Source organism: Patiria miniata, unplaced genomic scaffold (assembly GCF_015706575.1).
Source record: "Patiria miniata isolate m_02_andy unplaced genomic scaffold, ASM1570657v1 HiC_scaffold_17, whole genome shotgun sequence".
NCBI lineage: Eukaryota > Metazoa > Echinodermata > Asteroidea > Valvatida > Asterinidae > Patiria > Patiria miniata.
This window is the reverse complement of record NW_024037055.1, coordinates 5,004,254-5,024,930: the sequence shown is the minus strand read 5'-3', so window position 1 is coordinate 5,024,930 and position 20,677 is coordinate 5,004,254. Positions and strand designations below refer to the sequence as shown.

The 20,677-nt window shown below is 42.5% G+C and overlaps 2 protein-coding genes across 3 annotated transcripts; one reads left to right on the top strand and one right to left on the bottom strand.

Moving 5' to 3' along the window:
- Positions 1 to 1,347: 1,347 nt before the first annotated feature.
- On the bottom strand, positions 1,348 to 12,479 carry LOC119723582. The gene is made up of 6 exons (XM_038194305.1): positions 11,738 to 12,479; positions 8,219 to 8,258; positions 7,064 to 7,230; positions 5,747 to 5,919; positions 4,332 to 4,519; positions 1,348 to 3,406 (listed from the first exon to the last, which is right to left on the bottom strand). Exons 1-6 carry the CDS (start codon positions 12,104 to 12,106, stop codon positions 3,351 to 3,353), a joined length of 993 nt encoding a protein of 330 aa, XP_038050233.1. The 5' UTR covers positions 12,107 to 12,479; the 3' UTR covers positions 1,348 to 3,350.
- Positions 12,480 to 16,205: 3,726 nt separating this feature from the next.
- Positions 16,206 to 18,700, top strand: LOC119723580 (WD repeat-containing protein 53-like). Of its 2 annotated transcripts, none has more exons than XM_038194304.1 (2): positions 16,206 to 16,387; positions 17,076 to 18,700. In XM_038194304.1, the coding sequence occupies exon 2, from the start codon at positions 17,139 to 17,141 to the stop codon at positions 18,276 to 18,278; it is 1,140 nt and encodes a 379-aa protein (XP_038050232.1). In that variant the 5' UTR covers positions 16,206 to 16,387; positions 17,076 to 17,138; the 3' UTR covers positions 18,279 to 18,700. The 2 variants fall into 2 exon arrangements, with proteins under 2 accessions (XP_038050232.1, XP_038050231.1); XM_038194303.1 differs by having other exon boundaries at positions 16,206 to 16,395; positions 17,076 to 18,699.
- The last annotated feature ends 1,977 nt before the right edge of the window (positions 18,701 to 20,677 follow it).

Below are 20,677 nucleotides of genomic sequence, written 5' to 3'. Positions count from 1 at the left end.
AACCGCTACAACCGTTTCTGACAATGTTGTTCCAAGGCCAAGACAATTTGGGTCAGATACATTGTTGAATTTCAATCCATTTGTACACAACCCAATTTTTTTCTGCGGCCAATAATTTTTACTTCTAAAAAATTTGAAAAACAAAAAATTGTTAGCCCCCCCCCCCAGCCAAATCCTGGGTGCGCCACTGTGACCACGGGTCCTCGGATTAATGAAATTGTCAAATGACAGCTCAAAGCGATTAGCCCCCACCATTCGCTCGTACCCCCCCCTACCCCGCCCTGCAAACAGGACGCTGGGATACTCTGATGAATTCACGCTCTGATTGGTTGGATTCTGCGCGACCTGTGACCTGCGCGTCATCACGGTCATGACTCTGCAAGGTTTGAAACGGCCGTTAAGCTAGACTGATTCATTACTCTTTTATTCAAGTTTAGAGATTTTGTTTTCATTGAAAAGCGTAATAATGTAGGAAATTCTGTAAAACTTATCTGTGTTGTAACTTTACAATTCCCGTCACTTGCTCAGGCTCCGTTTCGAATCACGAACGGTCGAATTGCATTATGCGACGCTCAAAATGTTGTCCACATGGTCCGCAATGAAACAGAAATCACATCTGGTATGGAACGTGTGCATTTCTATGGGAAGTTTTCGGATAGCGTTTGGAACATTGTCTAACTGCGGTCTTGAACAGCTGCAGCCAGATGCTTAATTTCCTTCACAAGATTCGGTGAAGCTCATCAGAGTATCCCAGCGTCCTGTTTGCAGGGCGGGGGGGGGGGGGGGGGGGGGGGGGGTATGAGCGAACCCCCATCAGCGCCCTGGGGAGAGGGCGCCGTCACGGTGGACGAGTGAACGGACAAGACTGGACACCATGTGTCACAAGGTGGCGCTGTTCGTCCTGGCGCAGAAGGGGCGTGGTGGCTAATTAAATAGGTGAAGGGGGGGGCTAAGGGGGACAGTTGCGTTGGGGGAGGGGTTTCATTTCTCTCAGCATCCCCCGGATCTGGCACTTGGGTCGCTGTTCCGGTTTTTTTTTTTTTTTTTACTGCAATACGTGTGGTACCCCCCCCCCCCGTACATCTGTGTAAACAACGGAAATCGTGGACCCCCTATCGTCCCTAATCCTCATTCCTTTGTAACTTTTTAGCAACATCTCTCATTGGTTTTGTACACGAATTTCAATCATGGACTATCAGTCAATCGTGGAGGTATTGTTTGTGCCCTAACCCTTTTGTCCTAGGTCCACGATTGCCGGTGTTTACATACTCACACACACAGACTCCGGGCACTTCACTTGTTACCCCCGTGCATGCCTTCAATCAGAAAGTATGAATTATAAGGTGATTCGGATTTGTATTTCATCTTTTTTTATTTGGTACATTGACCAACTACTATCAATTGTTAATCTACTTGGGAATGTTATTTTACATGAAGTATAAAAAAAACCCGAATGCCATTTCTAATAATACTATTCAACAAAAAAACAGGTGCATGTACTTCCAATTTTTCATTAAATAAGTGAATTTTTAAATACTGTATTCTCAATTCTTTTCATAACTTACTCAGCTGCAGTCTGGTTTGCGCATTTTAGTTCGTGTGTGTTAATTATATACAGAAGTGCTAATAACATTACTTATTCTTGCTAGTACATCAAATATTTTAATATAATTATTATATTACACCATAATGAAATACATGCATTAATATTTTACAATACTAAAGGGATGAACCAATTAGACAATGTACTCCAGTTTAACCTTTGTGTTGACTTTCTGTTCGATCGTGGTTTCTAAACAATATACATAGTCTTTTATTTCGTCCACACAGCTATGTTAGTGTGTGTCTGCTGGCATGAATAATAAGGGATAAAATGCTTGGCTGGTTTTAAACAATACGTTTAAGACCGGCTTGGAGGCTTGATGCTGATAATTACCCAACTTGATAATAACTAAAATATACCTTTTGAAGTCCGAATGTCAAAAGAATAAATTTCGAAAGATTTTGTTCAACAATAATATTTTACTTCATGTTTTTCGAAACACCCCTCTAGCTATGTTATGGTAGGTGCCTCTCGCGAGTAGTAGTAGACAACTCCGTATAAGAAGATTGGCGCGTGCGTAGCGCCTATTGCGTGATGTGGCGCAGAACTTGCGGCGGTGACGGTGTAGTATGAATTTGACTCATTGGTAGTATTGTACATAATGCCTAAAAAGTGAGGATTGTGACCGTTCAACCAATAAAAGGGTAAAATGGACCAGACTACATAGGAGTCCAAATTGCATGCGACACAAGAAAAGTGGCTCTCAACCAATAAGAATGGGTAATTATTGTATGAATTAAGTATTTATGAGTTAGATATAAAAGTCCGTTTTATTCATTATTTGTCCCATAGCATTGCGCATAGCTGTTAAGAGCATGAATATGTGGATTAAACAACATATGCATGTAGTATCATGTAATGCTATACTGTTCTGATGATCATATCACTTTTTAACTTCCAAGCTAAAGCGAATTTTTACATAATTCTTTTTCGCTATGCTTTTGTGTGCATTATATTATATACAACAGAGGCAACTACATTAGGCCCTATTCTCCTGCAATTGTAAGGAATAATTTCATGAAGTGACAGATGGAATGTTCCATTCCACGAGGCAAAACCGAGTATTGTTTTATACAACACCTGAATAAATCCTCGTCATCTGATTGGTAACTTGCAAATTGGTGCTTACGTTAATGTTCTATTTTTGAGTGAATGGATATACAGCACCAGAGCCATCAGAGCCGTGTTATAGCGCCACCAATCCCTTCTATTAACCGTAAAATCGAACTTCTATTTTTGCGCTGAGGCCGGAATAATCCACAGCAGGAGTCTATGATATGCGAACAGATTCGGCAATTTAATTATGCAAAACTAAACCGCGTCTTGGCCTCCAGATTCTGACCATTCAGCGGTGCCTTGTATCTGGTCTTCTGTAACCCGTTGTTGTATTACAAAAACATGTCAGCCAAGTTGACCAATCAAAAGCTTAGTCCACATTTCTGATCGAAATGACGTCACAATTTCTAAAGTCAACTCAGATTGGCTGGCGTAGGGTCGCATACATTTTGCAGTGCTCACATAAAAACCACAGGCGTTGGATATCGACAGGGCTCCGTTGGACAAAGGGTGATACTCAGACTAGGCCGTGGGTTGGTCCCAGGGATGAATAATTCAATGACACGCGATCAACGACCCATCAGATGACGGGGATGTATTTAGGCGTTGCATAAAGTTTAATCAATAGTAATGTCAATTTTTTTTTTTTAATAATCATAATAAGTTTTGTTCTGGTCAATCTCTGGAATTGTTACTCGACATCGATATGGATGGTTAGGTAGTCCGCACGTCCGACTGTATCAGTACCTGTCAAAATAATTGTAACAAAACAAAAAAACAACGAAATCATAACACAGGGAGAACACTTTCCACAATGGGGAAAAACACCGCCACCCAATTTAACGGGACTGGAGACCTTTTGTGCAGCAAATGTCGGCGTCGAAAAGCATTGTGGGTATAAGTCACTTGCCATAAGTAATGTACGCGGGTTTCTTGCGCACGGGTGCTGCGCAGGCGGAAGTGCTGACCCAGGCTTGCATCCAAGGAGCTTGCAATTAGAGGTTACCTCCATGATTCAAGTTAATTCCAGAGATAATTTGAGGGAGCATTTCGCGCTAAGGTGTTGAAGGTCGAAAAAGAAAAGCATCGAAAACGACTCCGTTAAAGCTGTGAATCTCGAGGATATTTTAATGGGAAGTAAAGCACCAATACGTTGGCAACAGTGACACATGCCTGCTTGGTTGCATGCATGCGAAAACAAACATTGGTGAAGGTTAGGCCTATTGCCAGTGGCGTGTTAGCCTTGGCTCAAGACTAGACTTTGAATTTCGTTCCCCTAATTCAAGCGGTTCCTCTTCCCTGGCAAGCGTGGGGAAAGCGGCATTCAGGCGATGTACGATCAAAGACGATCAAATGTGGCCGAGAAATTATGAGCATACACCGGGAGATTTATTGAACCTAATGCGCGCGTGAGGTATGCTCGGATATGACTTATCTTGTTCATAGCGCCCGTACCATCACGGCAGCTTAATAACCGGTCTATAAAGACCGTCTTGGACCTTGGGTCTCAAACTGTCTTGGACCTCAACCGGTCTTTGACTTGGCCTCAGCGTCGCCAAGGGAAACTCAACCTGTGCGCGAGCGTATCAGTATATACATGTATAAACATCGGTAATCCTATCGCAGTAGCTGGTGGACGAATTAGTCTACCGAACATAACCCTTATACGTACCTTCAGTTATTACTTTGTGCCACTGAACATTGCCCGCCGTCCTGCTGTATAGTATGATCGGGTAGGGGTACTTTGCGGACGAACGATCCCACTCGCAGTCAAAATGCGAATTGGACTCCGTCACGACCAGCCAGCCGTAATCTCCAACGCAGTTCCCGTACCGACGATTGATGAAGAACCGGCGATCTCTTAACGTGTGGAAGATGGGGAAAAGATGGGAGATAATGATAGAAGTAAAAACCTCGGAAGGATGCACTCGACCGGCTGATCGGCCGAGTGCAGAGCCTTAATTTGCTTCATGTTCATGTTTTGTGACTGTCAGACTTGCATGACTCGTGACTCGAACTCGGACTGATGAGTCCGACTCGAGTCCCATTTTCCGTGACATGGACTCGGACTCAGTCACGATGACAAATGACTCGGACTCGGACTCGCACTCAACCCTGCGGACTCAGACTTGGACTCGGATTCGACCTGCATGCCTTGGGATTCGACCAATTACCACAAAACACTCATCCCCCCCCCATTATAATTTATTTTGAAGACGATCCTCTCCTAAGCAAACGATACGCCTTTGCGGTGCAGAAGAAACGCATCTGCGTACCTTATAATGCGCGTGCGGCTGACTTGTTTCCGATATCTTAATTTGAGAAATCAATTTACCGAAACATGTACCCCAGCGTCCACACAAGCAAGCTTGATGGTGTCTGGTGCCAGATTATCCTCTCCAGACACCGGTGTCTTGCCATATATATTAATTTTTTGACATGTTATACATGTATTTCAAATTCATTAAATTAGAAAAAAGCTGTGGAAAAAAATGGAAACATTTACAATGTGAGGTTTAACAGTACCTCGAAATGTATTTCCAGTTATATATTTGGTGACTCGATCGTGACTCGGACTTGGACTCGACCTGCATGACTCAGGACTCGGACTCGACCTGCATGACTCAGGACTTGGACTCGACCTGCATGACCGGGACTAGGACTCAGACTCGGGAGAGGTGACTCGGACTCGGACTCGATGTACGGTGATTCGCATACAAGTCTGTGGAATGTGACATTTATAACCTGACCTACGATATAACAAAAGACGTCGGGGATCGTAAGGTCAGGGAACCATATACTAATGATCAGTTGCCTTTTTTTCTATCCTCGTGAGAACAGAAACTGCACCCAACAAACTGTGTTGAGCAATTAAACACTATCTTGCTATCACTTTGTATGTTTAGAAGCTAAAGTCTGCTAAACATTACGTGTGCAATTCCTAAACATCAATGTTCAATTGCAAAATGATCCATCAATACTCTAAACATAATATGTTGTAGTATACATGTAAATTCACAAAGTGATAGCAAGAAAGTGTTTAGAAGAGTGTTTAATTGCTAAACAGTTTTTGCAGTGTGTACATACTCTAGAGGATGCCCATAGATGCTGAAGTAGTTTGTCGCGGTCGAGATGAGGTCCTGCCAGGGGTTTGAGATGAGGCGATCCTTGCTGAACCAACTGCTGACATCTGAGCCAGTTCCGTCGAAGATTAATTCGGCTCCACTGCCAATATTGGCATCGCAGAGGGACAGTTTGACCTTAAAGGTAATTATACAACATTTACAAACTTCAAAAACCGAAACTATACCAAATTATGATGAAATACCTTACTTGACTGTAGGTGAATAATAGTCTCAAGCATCCTGTGAAGTTATGGTACCTGGCGTGCTGTCATTTTCGAGAAAAGTGTATTTTTTTATCAATCGGTTTATATCCATCCGTGAACGGGAGCAAGCCAGCTAGTCTGGTTCCCTGACCTGACAATTCCCCGAAGTCTACAAATTGCTCCGTTTTGTCTGAAGTAGCGTCGGGAAGCCAGACCAAAGGAACAGCACTTTTGTCTTGGTTTTTTCTAGCATCCATGAACACAAAACTTAAAACAGGTCAGTGTAACAATATTTGCTATAAAATACTTATCCCCAAATCCGCTCATTTCTAAAAATTACAGCAAAAGATGTTTTCTTTTACCTTTAACGTGCATGTGTAACGCATGGAAAAGTTTTTAAAAAAGTATAATGTGAGCAAAATATATAGTAGCGCAGTGAATTACCAAAACTAAGTGCAGCAAAGCCAGGGAATTGGGCGGAGAGTGTACACGCCAAGTGACAAAGTCACCAGCCCTTTTTGCACTTTGTCAGAATAGCGTATGTTGTTATTTTGGGTGAGAGAAATTATGTTAGCATGTATTGAGGAATCTCACATGACGTCACAGGTCAAAGGTCGACAGGTCAATACGTCCACTTCCGAAATTCAGGGAAAATACTCACAAATCTCCAAGGTGTTTGAGACACATATCAAGTTTACAATCTTTCATTTTCCGTTATTTTCTTTCGGGGGGGGGGGTATAATGACTTTTGGAAGAAGAAAAAAATGGATATTGACCGAGACAAACACCGCGCAGAACGTGCGCGTTACGCATAATGCAATGTACATTACTGTACGATCGATCGTCGGATCATGCACCGTTCACGCGATAACGTGGATGCAAATTCTCAATTACTATATGACTTTCAGCTCTTTGCAAGCACATGGAACGTGATCCGATAAGACAAGGTCAAGAACGATAACGGATACGCAATGATTAACTTCATATACGGTTATAATAGCCGAGGATAATTTGCAGATGTACCCCTTTACATCCAGACCAAGTCCTGAAGCGTGAATGATGTATTTAGTACTTACTCGCGCTATGTTCAGATCACCGCTGTTCCAGGCCCCGTACAGCGAGTCATCCCGCCAGCTCCCACCGACACCCATCGTAGTCTCGTCCCAGGTTGCTGCAGTCCACATGTCGTACATCTTCACTCCGTTGCCCGCCACACCTTTAAACACGAGCTGCCATTCCGAAGCTGCGGCACAAACGAAATAACAAGTACATTGTTGGATATGGGAGTGGACAACCGGAAATTTGTTTTAGTATTGGCTTATCTACCTCAGGCATTTACATTCTTCCCTGCCATTGTACCAATATGATACCCTGCACGATTTGTGACAGATGGGTACACCCAGTGTCCCTGTACCCAATACACACTCTAGACTATACGCTATGCACTGATGACGTCACACTTCGTTATAGGCCTTTCTTTTGTTCGTAAACATTGGCGCCATTTTGTATGGGCTGCCGTAAGCTCATAAATTGAAGCCGTGGTTGGCACTATATTTTTCCAAAAAAGTCCTCATAACGCCATCAACACATAATAAAAAGGCATATATGTAGGAATTATTTTGTAGCTTTGTTGAAAGTGTTGTATTTTCAAGTATCACATAATATTTTGGTGATCTGTAATAACTCTTCTTCATTTTTGCAGTGTTGGTCTTTCCATAGTTTTGCAGGCCGTGGTTGGCAAAAATGCAGTTTGCCAACCAAGCGCAGAAAGGTCTATACTTGTGCGCTTTTCTATTGGGCTACGAAACTGTCCTCACCATTAGGCGCCCATAAGAAAGAACACATGTAACAAAGTGTGACGTCATCAGCACAGAGGTTATTGTTGCCTAACACATCCCCTCTGATATCTCAAAAAATATTCTGAGATTCTGGGGACACAATGACAACACAAAATAGGGGATGGGGAACCCCCCCCCCCCCTCCCTGACGCCTGCATTATTGCTTCAAATGACAAATTACATCCAGAGAGAAAAAGGTGTCAAACGATCTCTAATTTTCTCCAAATACGATTTAAAATACCTTACTTCAAAACTTTTTTATAGGGCCCTATAATGTGTATGACGGGTAATGGCTGTTTTTGCACGCGGTTGCTAAGTATTAAGTTCAAACAAGTTCATGTCATATTCAAAAGAGGACAGACAAAATAATGTTGACAACGCATGAACACTTACCCGATGGTGTTGTGTGAAATTCCGGCAAATCGATATATGGCTGGAAAGAAATTACAAAAAAGGGATTTACTCTAATATCTCCAAAATAGGGAAATTTCATTCTATGACCAATTCGGAAACGGACGATTTTAAGTGAAACATACACTATACTTGATCTAAAGATGTTTAAATAAATGCATTGGTGACTGGTAATGTAGACAAGTGCGAGTGTGCACATTGCACAACATGGCGGTGTTGTAGGGAAGTCTTGCATGAAAGTCTTGCATGATTTCGATCAAAATTCAGCCAGAGCTGAAAATGCGACGCCGAAAAATGCGACGCCGATGGCACATATGGAACACCTTACTTTTGGTAAATTTTCCGGGGACAGACAGACTGACCACCAAGTGACAAGTAGAAGCTATCCTGCCAGAGCTTAAAATAGAAAGTGGATATATAGAGCTAGAGAAACCCCTGAACTCTCCTGTTAAAAAGAACCCCCTAGGAGACTGAAAAATAGGCATCATGAAACCCCTTAGGAAGATAGAAAATAGTTATCAGGAACCCCATAAGCTGGTAGAAAATAGGTAGAGGCAATTGGTACTTTCTAAGAAGATAGAAAAAAGTGCGAGTGCACAAAGAGCTCTAGCTCTGGCCGTGTTGCAAGCAGTCTCGCATGACAGTCTTGCATGAAATCGATCGAAATGATCCCTGCCAGAGTTTATAAATGCGACGCCGATGGCACATACGGAGCACCATACTTTTGGTCAATTTTCCGTGGACAGACAGACGGACCGACCGACTGACCACCAAGTGACATGTAGAAGCTCCTGCCTGTTGTCTCTTTATTTCATTCAGATAAAGTCGTTGATGCTCTAGTTTTGATTCAAGTCGCACGTTCCTTTCAACTTGAGAAGGTAATTTCTTCAAAAACACGTACTCTCATTATTCTTTCTCTGATCTTTCTACATTGTTGCCCACGCCTTTGAGCGACCTTGGGCTTGTGTCTGTGCGATATCCATGGAAACAGTCATACTCGGCACTGACAATGAAATTGGCTCACAATAATTATTCGATGGATTGATTAAACGCCGCAGGTCGTACAGGCAAACCAAATTAGCTGTCGTGACACATGTAGGCCAACACAATAATTATAGGATTGTCCAACATTTTCGCCGTAACTAATTACATTATAATTTGAATTTCCTATGCCCCAGCTATTTATTTGAAATGAGTGAATAAGAAAACAATCAAAGCACCGATTTTGACTGTTTAATTCACGTTACCTTCAATTTTCAATTGATGAGGATTAGATAATTATATATATCAACAGGTGTCGTGGTCTCTTTTTTTTAAATTGATAAATAAAGTCCTTCGGCAAACCTCACAAGCCCCATTCAAGTTTGCGAGCAATTCCCGTTGCCAAATTTGCATTTAGACAAACTTTGGCATGCAGTCAGACTTTCTTGTCCATAATTGACGGTTGATTTCCGCACTGGGGAAAGATGATTGACACAACATTGATCCGCTATGCTCTCAGCTTGATATGTTGAATGAGTTTATAAGAGTTGACGCATCATCCATCAGACAGCGGCGTAAATCCGTACACACCAGGGGTACTCGTACAAAGGGAACGGTACTGTACCCCACAAGCAGTAGCGCACCCAGGATTTGGGGGGGGGGGGCTCACAAGTTTTTTTTTCACAAAAAAAATTTTTTTAGGGGGCGGACTATTTTGACGTTGGTGGCGCCACTTATTGCACCACTTCACCCATGTTATACTACTCGAAAAATTTTTAGAAAAGGGATAAATGGACAACAATGCTCAGCGAGTTAGCGGATGACTTTACAGCAAAATCCTAAAATTGCCCGTACGATCCGATGGCCGATGGCCCATTCCCGGTCCAAAATTTGTGGGGTGGATATATCCTCCCCACTCCCGTACCCCACCACCACTTACACCAAATTGGTTAAAATGGGCGATTTTACATTTTGTTTGACCCAAGGCACATTTTATACGGAGGACAATTAAAGATGCATTCCACACGTACTATTTCGAGCTTCACCCCGAAAAATAGATTTCGTTTTTTTCAAGCAACGGTTCACTTTGGAATGAGGCATTATGGGGAGTGTTGCCAAGTGGTTAGGGTTTGTGACTCGCGATTAGAGGGTCAGGGGTTTGAATCCAGCTGCTGGTCATAATTATGTTGTGTCCTTGGGCAAGCCACTTCACCCCTGCTCGCCTCTCTCCACCCAGGATTATAAATGGGTACCGGCATTAGCTGGGGAGTAGCCTGCCATAGCATCCCGTCCGGGGGGGGGGGGGGGGGACAGAAATAATCTCAGTCGTTTCATGCTATACTGAAAACCGGAGATAAACGCCAGCCCGATGTGGGCCACATCGGCTCGTGACGGACTTTACAATGAGACGTCGCACGAAAAAAAATCCACCACGTTTCGTTAGTGAATAATTTCTTTACAAAATTCGAACTTTTTTTGCGCCCTGACATTTTATTCAAATCGGTCTTCCGGGGGCTGAAAGCCATTTTTTAGAAGACCGCAGAGTGAGAGGCCCAAGATCAGGAAAGCATACTTGCTTCATTAAAAAAAAAACAATTGTAAATTCGTTAGGAGAAGAGAATTCTTTTAAATAGCACGGGACCTCATATTTAAATCTGAAGCACATTGCTGACTTAAAGAGGGGTGCTAAACGTTGGTATGCAAGGAAGATTAAAAAAAAACACAAACACGGATCTTCCAGCACTCACTCCTTAATTAACTTAAGAATTTGAAGTAATCCCGCTTCCTCATAGTTTAGTTCATAAACGTAAACAAGATCACAACCCCAAATCAATCATTGAAAATTAACGATTTGTTATGTATGAAGAAAAAAAACCCACTAGGGTGAGTAAAAAAACACGAAACCCAAATGTCGGGACCATTTTTGTAGTGACGTTCTGCATGTAGCACTTTCAAAATCAAGGATATGAAAGCCCAATTCATAATTCTTTTAGTACAAGAATCATTCAAATCACTCATGCACTTTTCAAGTTATGGGATTTTAAACACAACCACCGTTTTCGTTTCAGCAAAACAAAAATAATTCACATAGCTATAGGGATGTATTTATAATGTAAATTGTGTTCGTTTTGCTGAAAAAAAAAACACTTACCTTTTTGTGCTCCGTGCCACAGAACTTGAAAACAATGACTGAGTTTAAAATTCCGTAACTTGAAAAGTACATGAGTGATTTGAATGATTCTTGTACAAAGAGAAAGCCTATGAATTAGGCTTTCATATCCTAGATTTTAAAAGTGCTACATGCAGAACTTCACTACAAAAATAGTCCCGATTTTGGAGTTTCGGGGTTTTTTTTTACTCACCCTGTATAGTATCGACAGAGGGATGTATCATAGCATTTGAATGAAGAATGTAAATTATATTTTGCTGTATCCATTTTTTTTCTGAATAGGTGTAATTTGTCCCATTTCAATCAGCAGAAATTGAAACTAGGGTAAAAGTAAATAAAACACAACTCACCTCCTCAAGTTGCGCGCCGTAGTACGAGAAGTCAAAATCCTCCACCAGGCTCTCGGGAAATTCCTCCATTCTAGCGCCGTTGAGCTGGCAGGTCCTTCCGGTGTCGTGGTAGTTGAAGGACCGGCACTGGGCGTCGCCTTCCCTCAGACACAGTACCGCGCACAGGGCCTGTGTCACCCCCGAGTGGTTCCCGATCGAGTGGCCGACCAATGCGCGGTGCTCTTGGGCCGCGTACGTGGCCTCTTGCCATTGCCAGGCGGAGGCACAGGCGACGACTCCTGCTACGCACGCCACAATCGACACCAATAAGTTGGTGTCACATTTGAAGACCTTAGAACCTCCAGAAGCTGATGGTAATGCTACCATCATTTCTTTGTGTTTTTCACAATGTTCCGCGGTAATCTAAGTTTATTTTGAGTGTAAAATACCTTGTGCACCTTATGCCCAACCAGGGCACCCAACCATGCCGATAAATCTGATCGCGTCTTGGCCTCGCGCATGCAAGTGAAAACATATTAAACCGAAATAGCTGAAGCATCCATCCCTTCTGCGCGTGCCCAGGGTTGGCATGGCGATAACTAGTATTTTTATGTGCGTAATCACAAAACGTATAAGCTTTCGCTTGACAATTACCGCCTATCTCGCTCGCTCCAATAATATGTCAAGAATGACATTGATCTAAAAAATACAAAAAAAACCTTTCCTTCATGAAATCTCTTCAGGATTTAGTGCGCGTCTTTAATTAATTCGAATTCTTTTCTCGTAATAAATGTTCAATGCGTATGGCTTTTCTATGCTCAAGGAATTTTCTTTTAATGTTTTGAGACGTCTACAAGGGTTTTAATCTTGGGTGCTTTTGCGCGCAAACAAATCTGGCTCGCGAGAAAACTGGTTCGCGGTCCCTACAAGTACTGATCATGGGGCGGGAACCAGCTACATAGAATACCGGTATGCCCTTGCACACAGTAAGAGTCTGTAACATGCGAGCAGATTTGGCGATTAATAATTAAGCAAAATAAGACAGTGTCTTGACCTCGAGATTCTGAACCTTCAGCGGATGCCTTCTATATCGGGTCTTCGGTAACCCGTTGTTGTGTTACAAAAACAATATGGCATCCAAATTGACCAATCAACAGATTAGTCCATTTCAGATCGAAATGACGTGTATCTAAAGGCGACTCCGATTGGCTAGCTCGCAGGGTCGCGCGCATGCTCAGACAATTATATCAGACAATGAATACGAAGCTCCGTTGGACTATAGAGCAAGGAACAGCCTCCCTGCGAAAACGTTTTACAGTCGGCCTCTATAGTAACTCGAAATTTGTAAAGCAATTTTTTTTTGCTCGATGTCTCGATCAATTAATAACTTTAGTAAGTTGAAGGAAGAAGTCTGCTTTTCGGGGCTCAACTCAAAGTTTTGCAAGGGGTACGGTACATCTTGAAAGCGTGGAGATGTAACAAAATACCACACATAACAAAAATTTAAAGGGCCTAATGACATTTCGGTCTGAAAAGCAAAAATATCAGAATACTTAACCGAATTTTAAATAAGGCCCGTGTTGACAATGGCCATGTCGTTTCTGAGCAATTTTGCCACTGTTTCGTGCGGCAACCATACAATCGATACGTGGACAATAGTTCGACAGTGATACCGATGCTGAATAAATATAAGTCTCATTCAAATGTCTTGCCAAATGTTTTTTTTGTGAGAGTTGGTTGAATTAATTACTTACAGAAGCGTATACTTCTGGCACAATGAAAAGGGGGAACAATGACCCACAATATTTATTTTGCATGCCAGTAAAAGACGTGTGCGTAGTAGCCTATGATGTCTGAAAATAAAATTACCTTAATTAAGTCCCTGATGAAGGCTTTTTGCATTATCAAAACTCTTAACTATGAGAGGAGGGGGACTGAGGCAATGATTTTCCGGAGGGGACGCACAATCGCTTAGTCATATAGTTTCCAACAGACATTGCTTTCTTTGACCTTTCCCAATTTCTGAGAGGGGCACAAAATGGGGGAGGGGCGGCCTCGAGGGGGGGGGTAGGCCACGCAAGGCCCTAATCGCCAAGCACTATATACATTGTAACACTTTTTTCCCCCAAATAATACCGATATCATAATTTTTTTAAACATACGCAATAATGAAGCGATTCTGATTTTTTTTTTTCAATGACATGAGAAGCCAAAAAATGGCTCCATAATGAAACGTGCAAAGAACACAAATGGGTCAATAAGTGTTAATTATCCGCACGACCAAATCGATTGTTTTCTAAACATAATACATGTATACCAGGGCCGTTTCCAGCCTGGTTGAAGGGGGAGGGGAGGGGTCGGTTGTCGTTAACGAACCAGATGCAGAGACCACATGCACAGTTCGCGTCTATGATCATCTCGAGAAATTCCCATGACGCAACTATAGTTCCTTGAGCGGCTGTATATAATTAAATTATTATTATTATTATTATTATTATAATTATTATTTGCAATGAAAATGACTCGCTTCACTGTAGTTGGCAATAATGACTGAACCTGAACAACAAAACGTCCTCACGCTCTAGGACGCATGCAAGTTTTTCATCAATATCTCCCTTCTTCGAAGATACCGAGATCACACAAAAGCTGGGCGTGTACAGTGTGAGCGGCCAATTAGGCCGCAAAGCAAAACGGTATAGTGCCCGGAAATCGGCCCCGGAAATGAAAATGACTCGCTTCACTGCAGTTGGCAATAATGACTGAACCTGAACAACAAAACGTCCTCACGCTCTAGGACGCATGCAATTGCAAGCTTTTCATCAATATCTCCCTTCTTCGAAGATATCGAGATCACACAAAAGCTGGGCGTGTACAGTGTGAGCGGCTAAGGCCGGAAAACAAAACGGTATAGTGCCCGGAAATCGGCCCCGGAAATGAAAATGACTCGCTTCACTGCAGTTGGCAATAATGACTGAACCTGAACAACAAAACGTCCTCACGCTCTAGGACGCATGCAATTGCAAGCTTTTCATCAATATCTCCCTTCTTCGAAGATATCGAGATCACACAAAAGCTGGGCGTGTACAGTGTGAGCGGCTAAGGCCGGAAAACAAAACGGTATAGTGCCCGGAAATCGGCCCCGGAAATGAAAATGACTCGCTTCACTGCAGTTGGCAATAATGACTGAACCTGAACAACAAAACGTCCTCACGCTCTAGGACGCATGCAATTGCAAGCTTTTCATCAATATCTCCCTTCTTCGAAGATATCGAGATCACACAAAAGCTGGGCGTGTACGGTGTGAGCGGCCAAGGCCGCAGAGCAAAAACGGTATAGCGCCCGGAAATCGGCCCCAGAATCGGCCGAGCGTTATCCAACATGGCGTACTTGAACAACATTTCAGGATTTCTTTAAAGTTGACGAATTCTGATTAATCATCATCATCTCCATTTCGTACACAACAAAATATTTTAATATTTGGGGGCGCATTATATAAAAGGGTTCATTGTGCACTTCAAAGAAGAAATGATCGGGGAAAAATCACTCTTATACAAAATTTCTTTGTTAACACTGTAACGGGTAACTGGATACGTAAACTCAACGTTTATGACAGGGAATGTTTAATAGCTTGATGAAATTTCACAATTATCTGTGAAATTTGTGGTTTTATTGGTTTTTTGGTTTTTGTTTTTGGTCTACGGTACAGCAAGGCATCATAAGAAATCTACAATTTGTAAAAAAGGGCCCGCGTTCGTTTGAGATCGATCGGGACAGAGTTTGTACCCCAAGTGAAGAGGCGGATCCAAGGGGCACCCCTCCCCTCAACAAAATCTTTGCCATCAATACCGACTCATACCAGACCACAATTAATCATTCTACAAGACAATACAACATGCAATCTCATTTATCAAACCATTCGCACATAAAGATTGCTACAAGTTCTCATTATTCCCAAGAACTTTTGCAGAATGGAATAAATTACCACCGGAAACACATCAAGCACCAAGCATTGGAATCTTCAAGTCAAACCTTCTGTCTCTAAACATAGATGACATCATCAGGGGGCCCACTTCACTTATCTGCTCAGTCACCTGGCGCCTGCATATTACATCCCTGCTGAGGAGATTATAGAGAAAAAGTATAGAGATTTTAACAGGACCCCCTAACAAGCCATACCTTCGGCACGCCTTCACTCACACCCACCCCTCCACATGGGCAGATCCAGAACACAATTTTGGGGGGCCAAAACATTTTTTTTGGTCCCCAAAAAGTGGGTGCCAAAAATGAAGGCGTGGGGTTCCCCCCCCCCCCCCCGTTTCATGAAAATTAGATCCGCCCCTGATAGTATGATACTCGAGTTTCTTCAAACTTCAAAGGGACAAATTGTTCGAAGGGAGCGCAGGCTCATCATGGAGACTGAGAATCGCCAGCGACTTGAGACAAGTCTAGGTACATGTTAGTCTGATGACTCGCCAACCTCAGTCTAGTCCCCCGACTGCAATGTTATTTCACACACAAAAATAATGTTATTCCCAAGAATCACGGAGCTATGATATTACATTAATAAATAACAATGATAAACACAACGATTTAATCTTTTTAATACCGGCGGATTGACGTAAACGTGGCCACGAACAGAAGCTGTTTCCGACTGAATACGTCTACTTTACCGTTAAGAGGTATATCTAGAGTTAAAATTAAATTGTCGGGCCTCCGTTTTGTCTCGTTTTGTCTCATTTAATTCTTTGACAGTTTGGACGGTTTCCGGTTAAAGTTGCACGACCCGGCGGCGAACGCCGCGCGCCGCGTGGGGTCGGCCTGCGCAGTGCTCAGCGAGTGTTACATAACAGTAAATATTAAAGGCCAGGCGCAACTCGTTTTAAACGATATCATGTTGCGTGTGTTTCACTTTCAGTGCCTTTCCTTTGCAAAAAAAAAAAAAAAAAAAAAAAAATCAACATTAAAACAGTCACGTAAATAACCCCAACTACCTAGGGGGTGTGTAAAATCATATTAAAAATGGAGGATTCAGGACTGTTGGGGATAAACTGTAACGTTATGCCCCCCCCCCCTAACATTATAACAACAGAAACAAATTGAGTAGTTAATGAGCATGAGCATGATGAGTTCATCATTTGTGTCATCTGCCGGCTGCCACTACTCCTTTACCATGGCTGGGCAATTGCATTTGCAGCAATGGGGTTTATGACACAGTTTATAGTTCACGAAGACTTCGGTTGATTCAGACTCGTTGGAAAAAATGCCTGTACTATTAGTATTTGTTTACATCACATGGAATGGAGGGACAGCCTAGTTGATAGTTGAATGATTGTCATTTGGATTTTGATTCTTTTGACAGACAGAATGTGAGCATCCAACTCCTCTTTCATCTTTGAACAAAGCATCGCATCAAACACCAGCCATGGAACTGAGTACAGTGTGGACTGGCGGCCACAGTCAGATGGTGCTCTGCCTGGGTGTAGATGCTGAGGGGCGAGTCGCATCGGGAAGTGAAGGCGGTGAGGTGTGTTTTTGGAGCCCAGATGGCAAAATCACTTCAAAGAGAACGTTCCCTTCAAAGGCTGACGTCAACAGTGTGTGTTTCTCTCCTCAGCAGCCCTCGGTCATTTACGTTTCAGCTGGGGAGGTCATAGAGCTGTTGGACGTTCGATGTCCGGAATCCAGTCTGGAGAGGTTTGCCTTCAACCGCGAGGATATTAATCAACTTGCAATCGATCCCAAAGACGGGTTCCTGGCAGCCTGCGACGACGACGGGATAATAAAGGTGGTGGACCTGCGCAACCGCAAGCTCTTCAGGACGCTGAAGGGCCACAGCGCCATATGCTCCAGCGTGAGGTTCCACCCGACCGTGCCGCGGGAAATCGCCTCAGGCGGCCTGGACTGCCTCGTACACACCTGGGAGACGACGCGAGGGAGCCCCCGCGCGTCGGTGAACATGAAAGAGGTTGTAATCGCCGGTGAGGACGAGCACACCCCAAGTCCGTACTTGATCAACCCGCCGTTCGTGCACTCGGTGGACTTCACCCGAAGCGGGGAGCTCCTAGCGTGCGGACTGGAGAACGCCCGCGTCCAGCTGCTGGACAGGAGAGGGAGGCGAGATTTGGAAGTGGGCCAGAGCCTGGAGGCTCACACGAGCGGCGTGACCCAGGTTTCCTTCATACCCGAATACCCGGGCCAGATGCAGGACTTGCTGCTGTCCGCCGGGAACGACTGTAGAATTATGCTTTGGGATACTAACAGGCATACCATCCCCAAGGATGGTTTGAAACCGGAAGACCATACAACAGAGAACTCAGAAATTGAAAACCTTAAATCTGAAAGCGACAAACCACCAGAACAGGAAAGGGCTGAAAAAGTGTCAGATAGAGGCGACAAAGGGGCATGCTCGTCTGATGATAGCAAGACGAAACCGAGACTGTGTGTAAAGCACAAAGACAAGATCAACTGGATCGCACCATATTGTTCAGCAAGTGGTGTTAATATGGTGTTCGTGGCAGACGTATCAGAAATTATATCAGTTTATCAGTGGAAAGTTGACTGAATTGCATTACTCAAATATTTTGGGTTTTGGACATGCATACAAACGAGAGGGCATTGGTCATCCAGAATAGAGAGAACACATGAAAGACACATTGTTCACCATCAGACTGCCGCCCCAAGTTTAAGAAAACATTAACTTTTCTCAGCCTTTATCGGACAAAACTTTCCAAAACTCCCAATGGGCAGAAATTGGGTTCTACAGGTACTTACCTGCCAAGTTTTGGGTCTCTATTCTCGATTAAAATTTTAAAATGAAGCTGTTTCATCTTTGCGCCAGAGACAGACGTCAAGTTCATATATATCAAATGAGCTATAAATTGGACTCGCCTTAGTCAATTTCATTTACCACACACTTCCCTTGTGCAGTACTAATAAATAAAAAGATGAACCAGTTGTTTCATGGGCCAGTTCATTTCCTTGTAGTGCATGTTTTCTATTTGTATGTTTGGAAGATTTAAGTATTTTAAACAACATTTGCAAACATCAAGAAACAAATCTATGAAACTGTCACGAAATAACCAACTTGACTGTAAGTGAATAAAAGTGTCGGGCATACTGCGAATTCATGGTTCGTGGAGTGCTGTCATTTTTGGGAAAAGTGGAATTTTTTTGTATCAATTTCCAACGATGGTCATCCGACCATCTTTGGAAAAGGTGACTTTTTTCTTCGAATACTGCCTCCATTTTACCATAGTTACAGGTAATGTAAGTTATGGAAGAAGTGCATTTTCCCCCGGTTTTATTTTACTACCCGTGTCTGGTAGCTGAAAAATAACAACACCTGGAAGAATGTTTAGGATTAGAAATGACAAAATATCACGCAAAAGTAGAATTTACTTATCTATCTTTTTTTCCCATTTATTTTTTTACTAGTATGATAGATGCACTGAACAAACAAACATTAAACATTTCATACCTTTTTTTATAAAGAAAACAACAGATTTATACTATAAGCTGCACCATAGTGGAATGTTTGTCAAGTTAATATTGACTGGCATATATTTACATGTACATGTTACACAATCACAAAACCATGGCATGTTTTTGTAAAAAAAAAAAAAATCAAATTGGGACATTTCCATACTTTTTTGGCCCTATTTAAACAACTTTGTAAGCATGGTATCATGCACTAAGTCTGGACGCCCTATCGGGGGCCAATTTCACGGCACTGCTAAGCACACAAATTTGCTTAGCACAAAAAAAGTCTGGCTTATAAAAGCAGGTTACCAGCCATGATTAGTATTCAGCTGTTTGCTTAGCACTCGTGTAGGCCCCCTCTAATGGCGAAAGCATTGTACCACCTTTTGTACAAAGCAACTGCCCCTTGACGGATTATCTGGACACTTTCTTGGTATCAGTTTGAAAACATGTATACTGAACATTTTTAGGATGAGGTGATAGCAAGAAAGTGCTTAGTGTTGAGTTTATTTGTTAAACACATTTTTATATGCTAGTCTGAGGCAAATATCCACACAGAGGCAATTATGCTACCTTTGTCCCAATGTCTAAAATTGAAAACTTGGTCCCATGATCAATTTGACCCCTCTTGGAAAATTACTCGTAACTCTGTCAAAAATTGTCAGATTTTGACATTGATGTCTCATTTTAAAGTGGAAAGGCGTATCTTTCAAACCATACCTATATTATCTTTCTTGTGACACATTCTACGACATCCCTTTATATTTTATTTGCATTAAAAAAAAAAATACACACTGTATAGCAGGGGGTACTGAAATGACTGGTATCCACAAAAAAACTGGTACCATGTAGTCCCATGTGAAATAGCAGCGACAAGGAACAATGTCAAAGTGGGTGTTGTATTTTTGCCAACGTTCGGTAGTTCGAGTTCACTGAAGTCATACATGATTTTTCCAAATTAGTACTGTGTTATTGCGTTATTGTTTTATTCAAGTTATGTACTTTCTTCAAGAAATCCTGATTATCGCCTTCACTTGTTCGAGACTAAAAAGTTTAAGATACACTCAACTGATTTGTTCTATTCATAAGATGGAATTTGCATCGGGTGATGTGAATTCAATATTAGGTTTTGCCCCTCACCGCATAAAAACAATGTATACTCAGTGTGTTAAACCCCCTCCCCCACCCCCCCCCCCCCCCAAGTGAAAACAAATTACTCGGGTGGGACTTGAACCCCTGACCTGCTGCTTTCAAGTGCAGACATTTTACCACTCGACCACCTAGTTTACCGGGATCGGTTGGCTGGTTTCGATTCTGATGTAGCAGCGGGTACTGCAATGAAACTACACGTATCCATAATGAACCGAGGAAAGTATCTCTCGGGATAAACGAAAAACATAAAATGGCAAGCCTGATCAATGAAACCAGTTTTCTTCTCATGCAAATAAACTAACGTCCCCATCCATCTATTAATTTAAATTC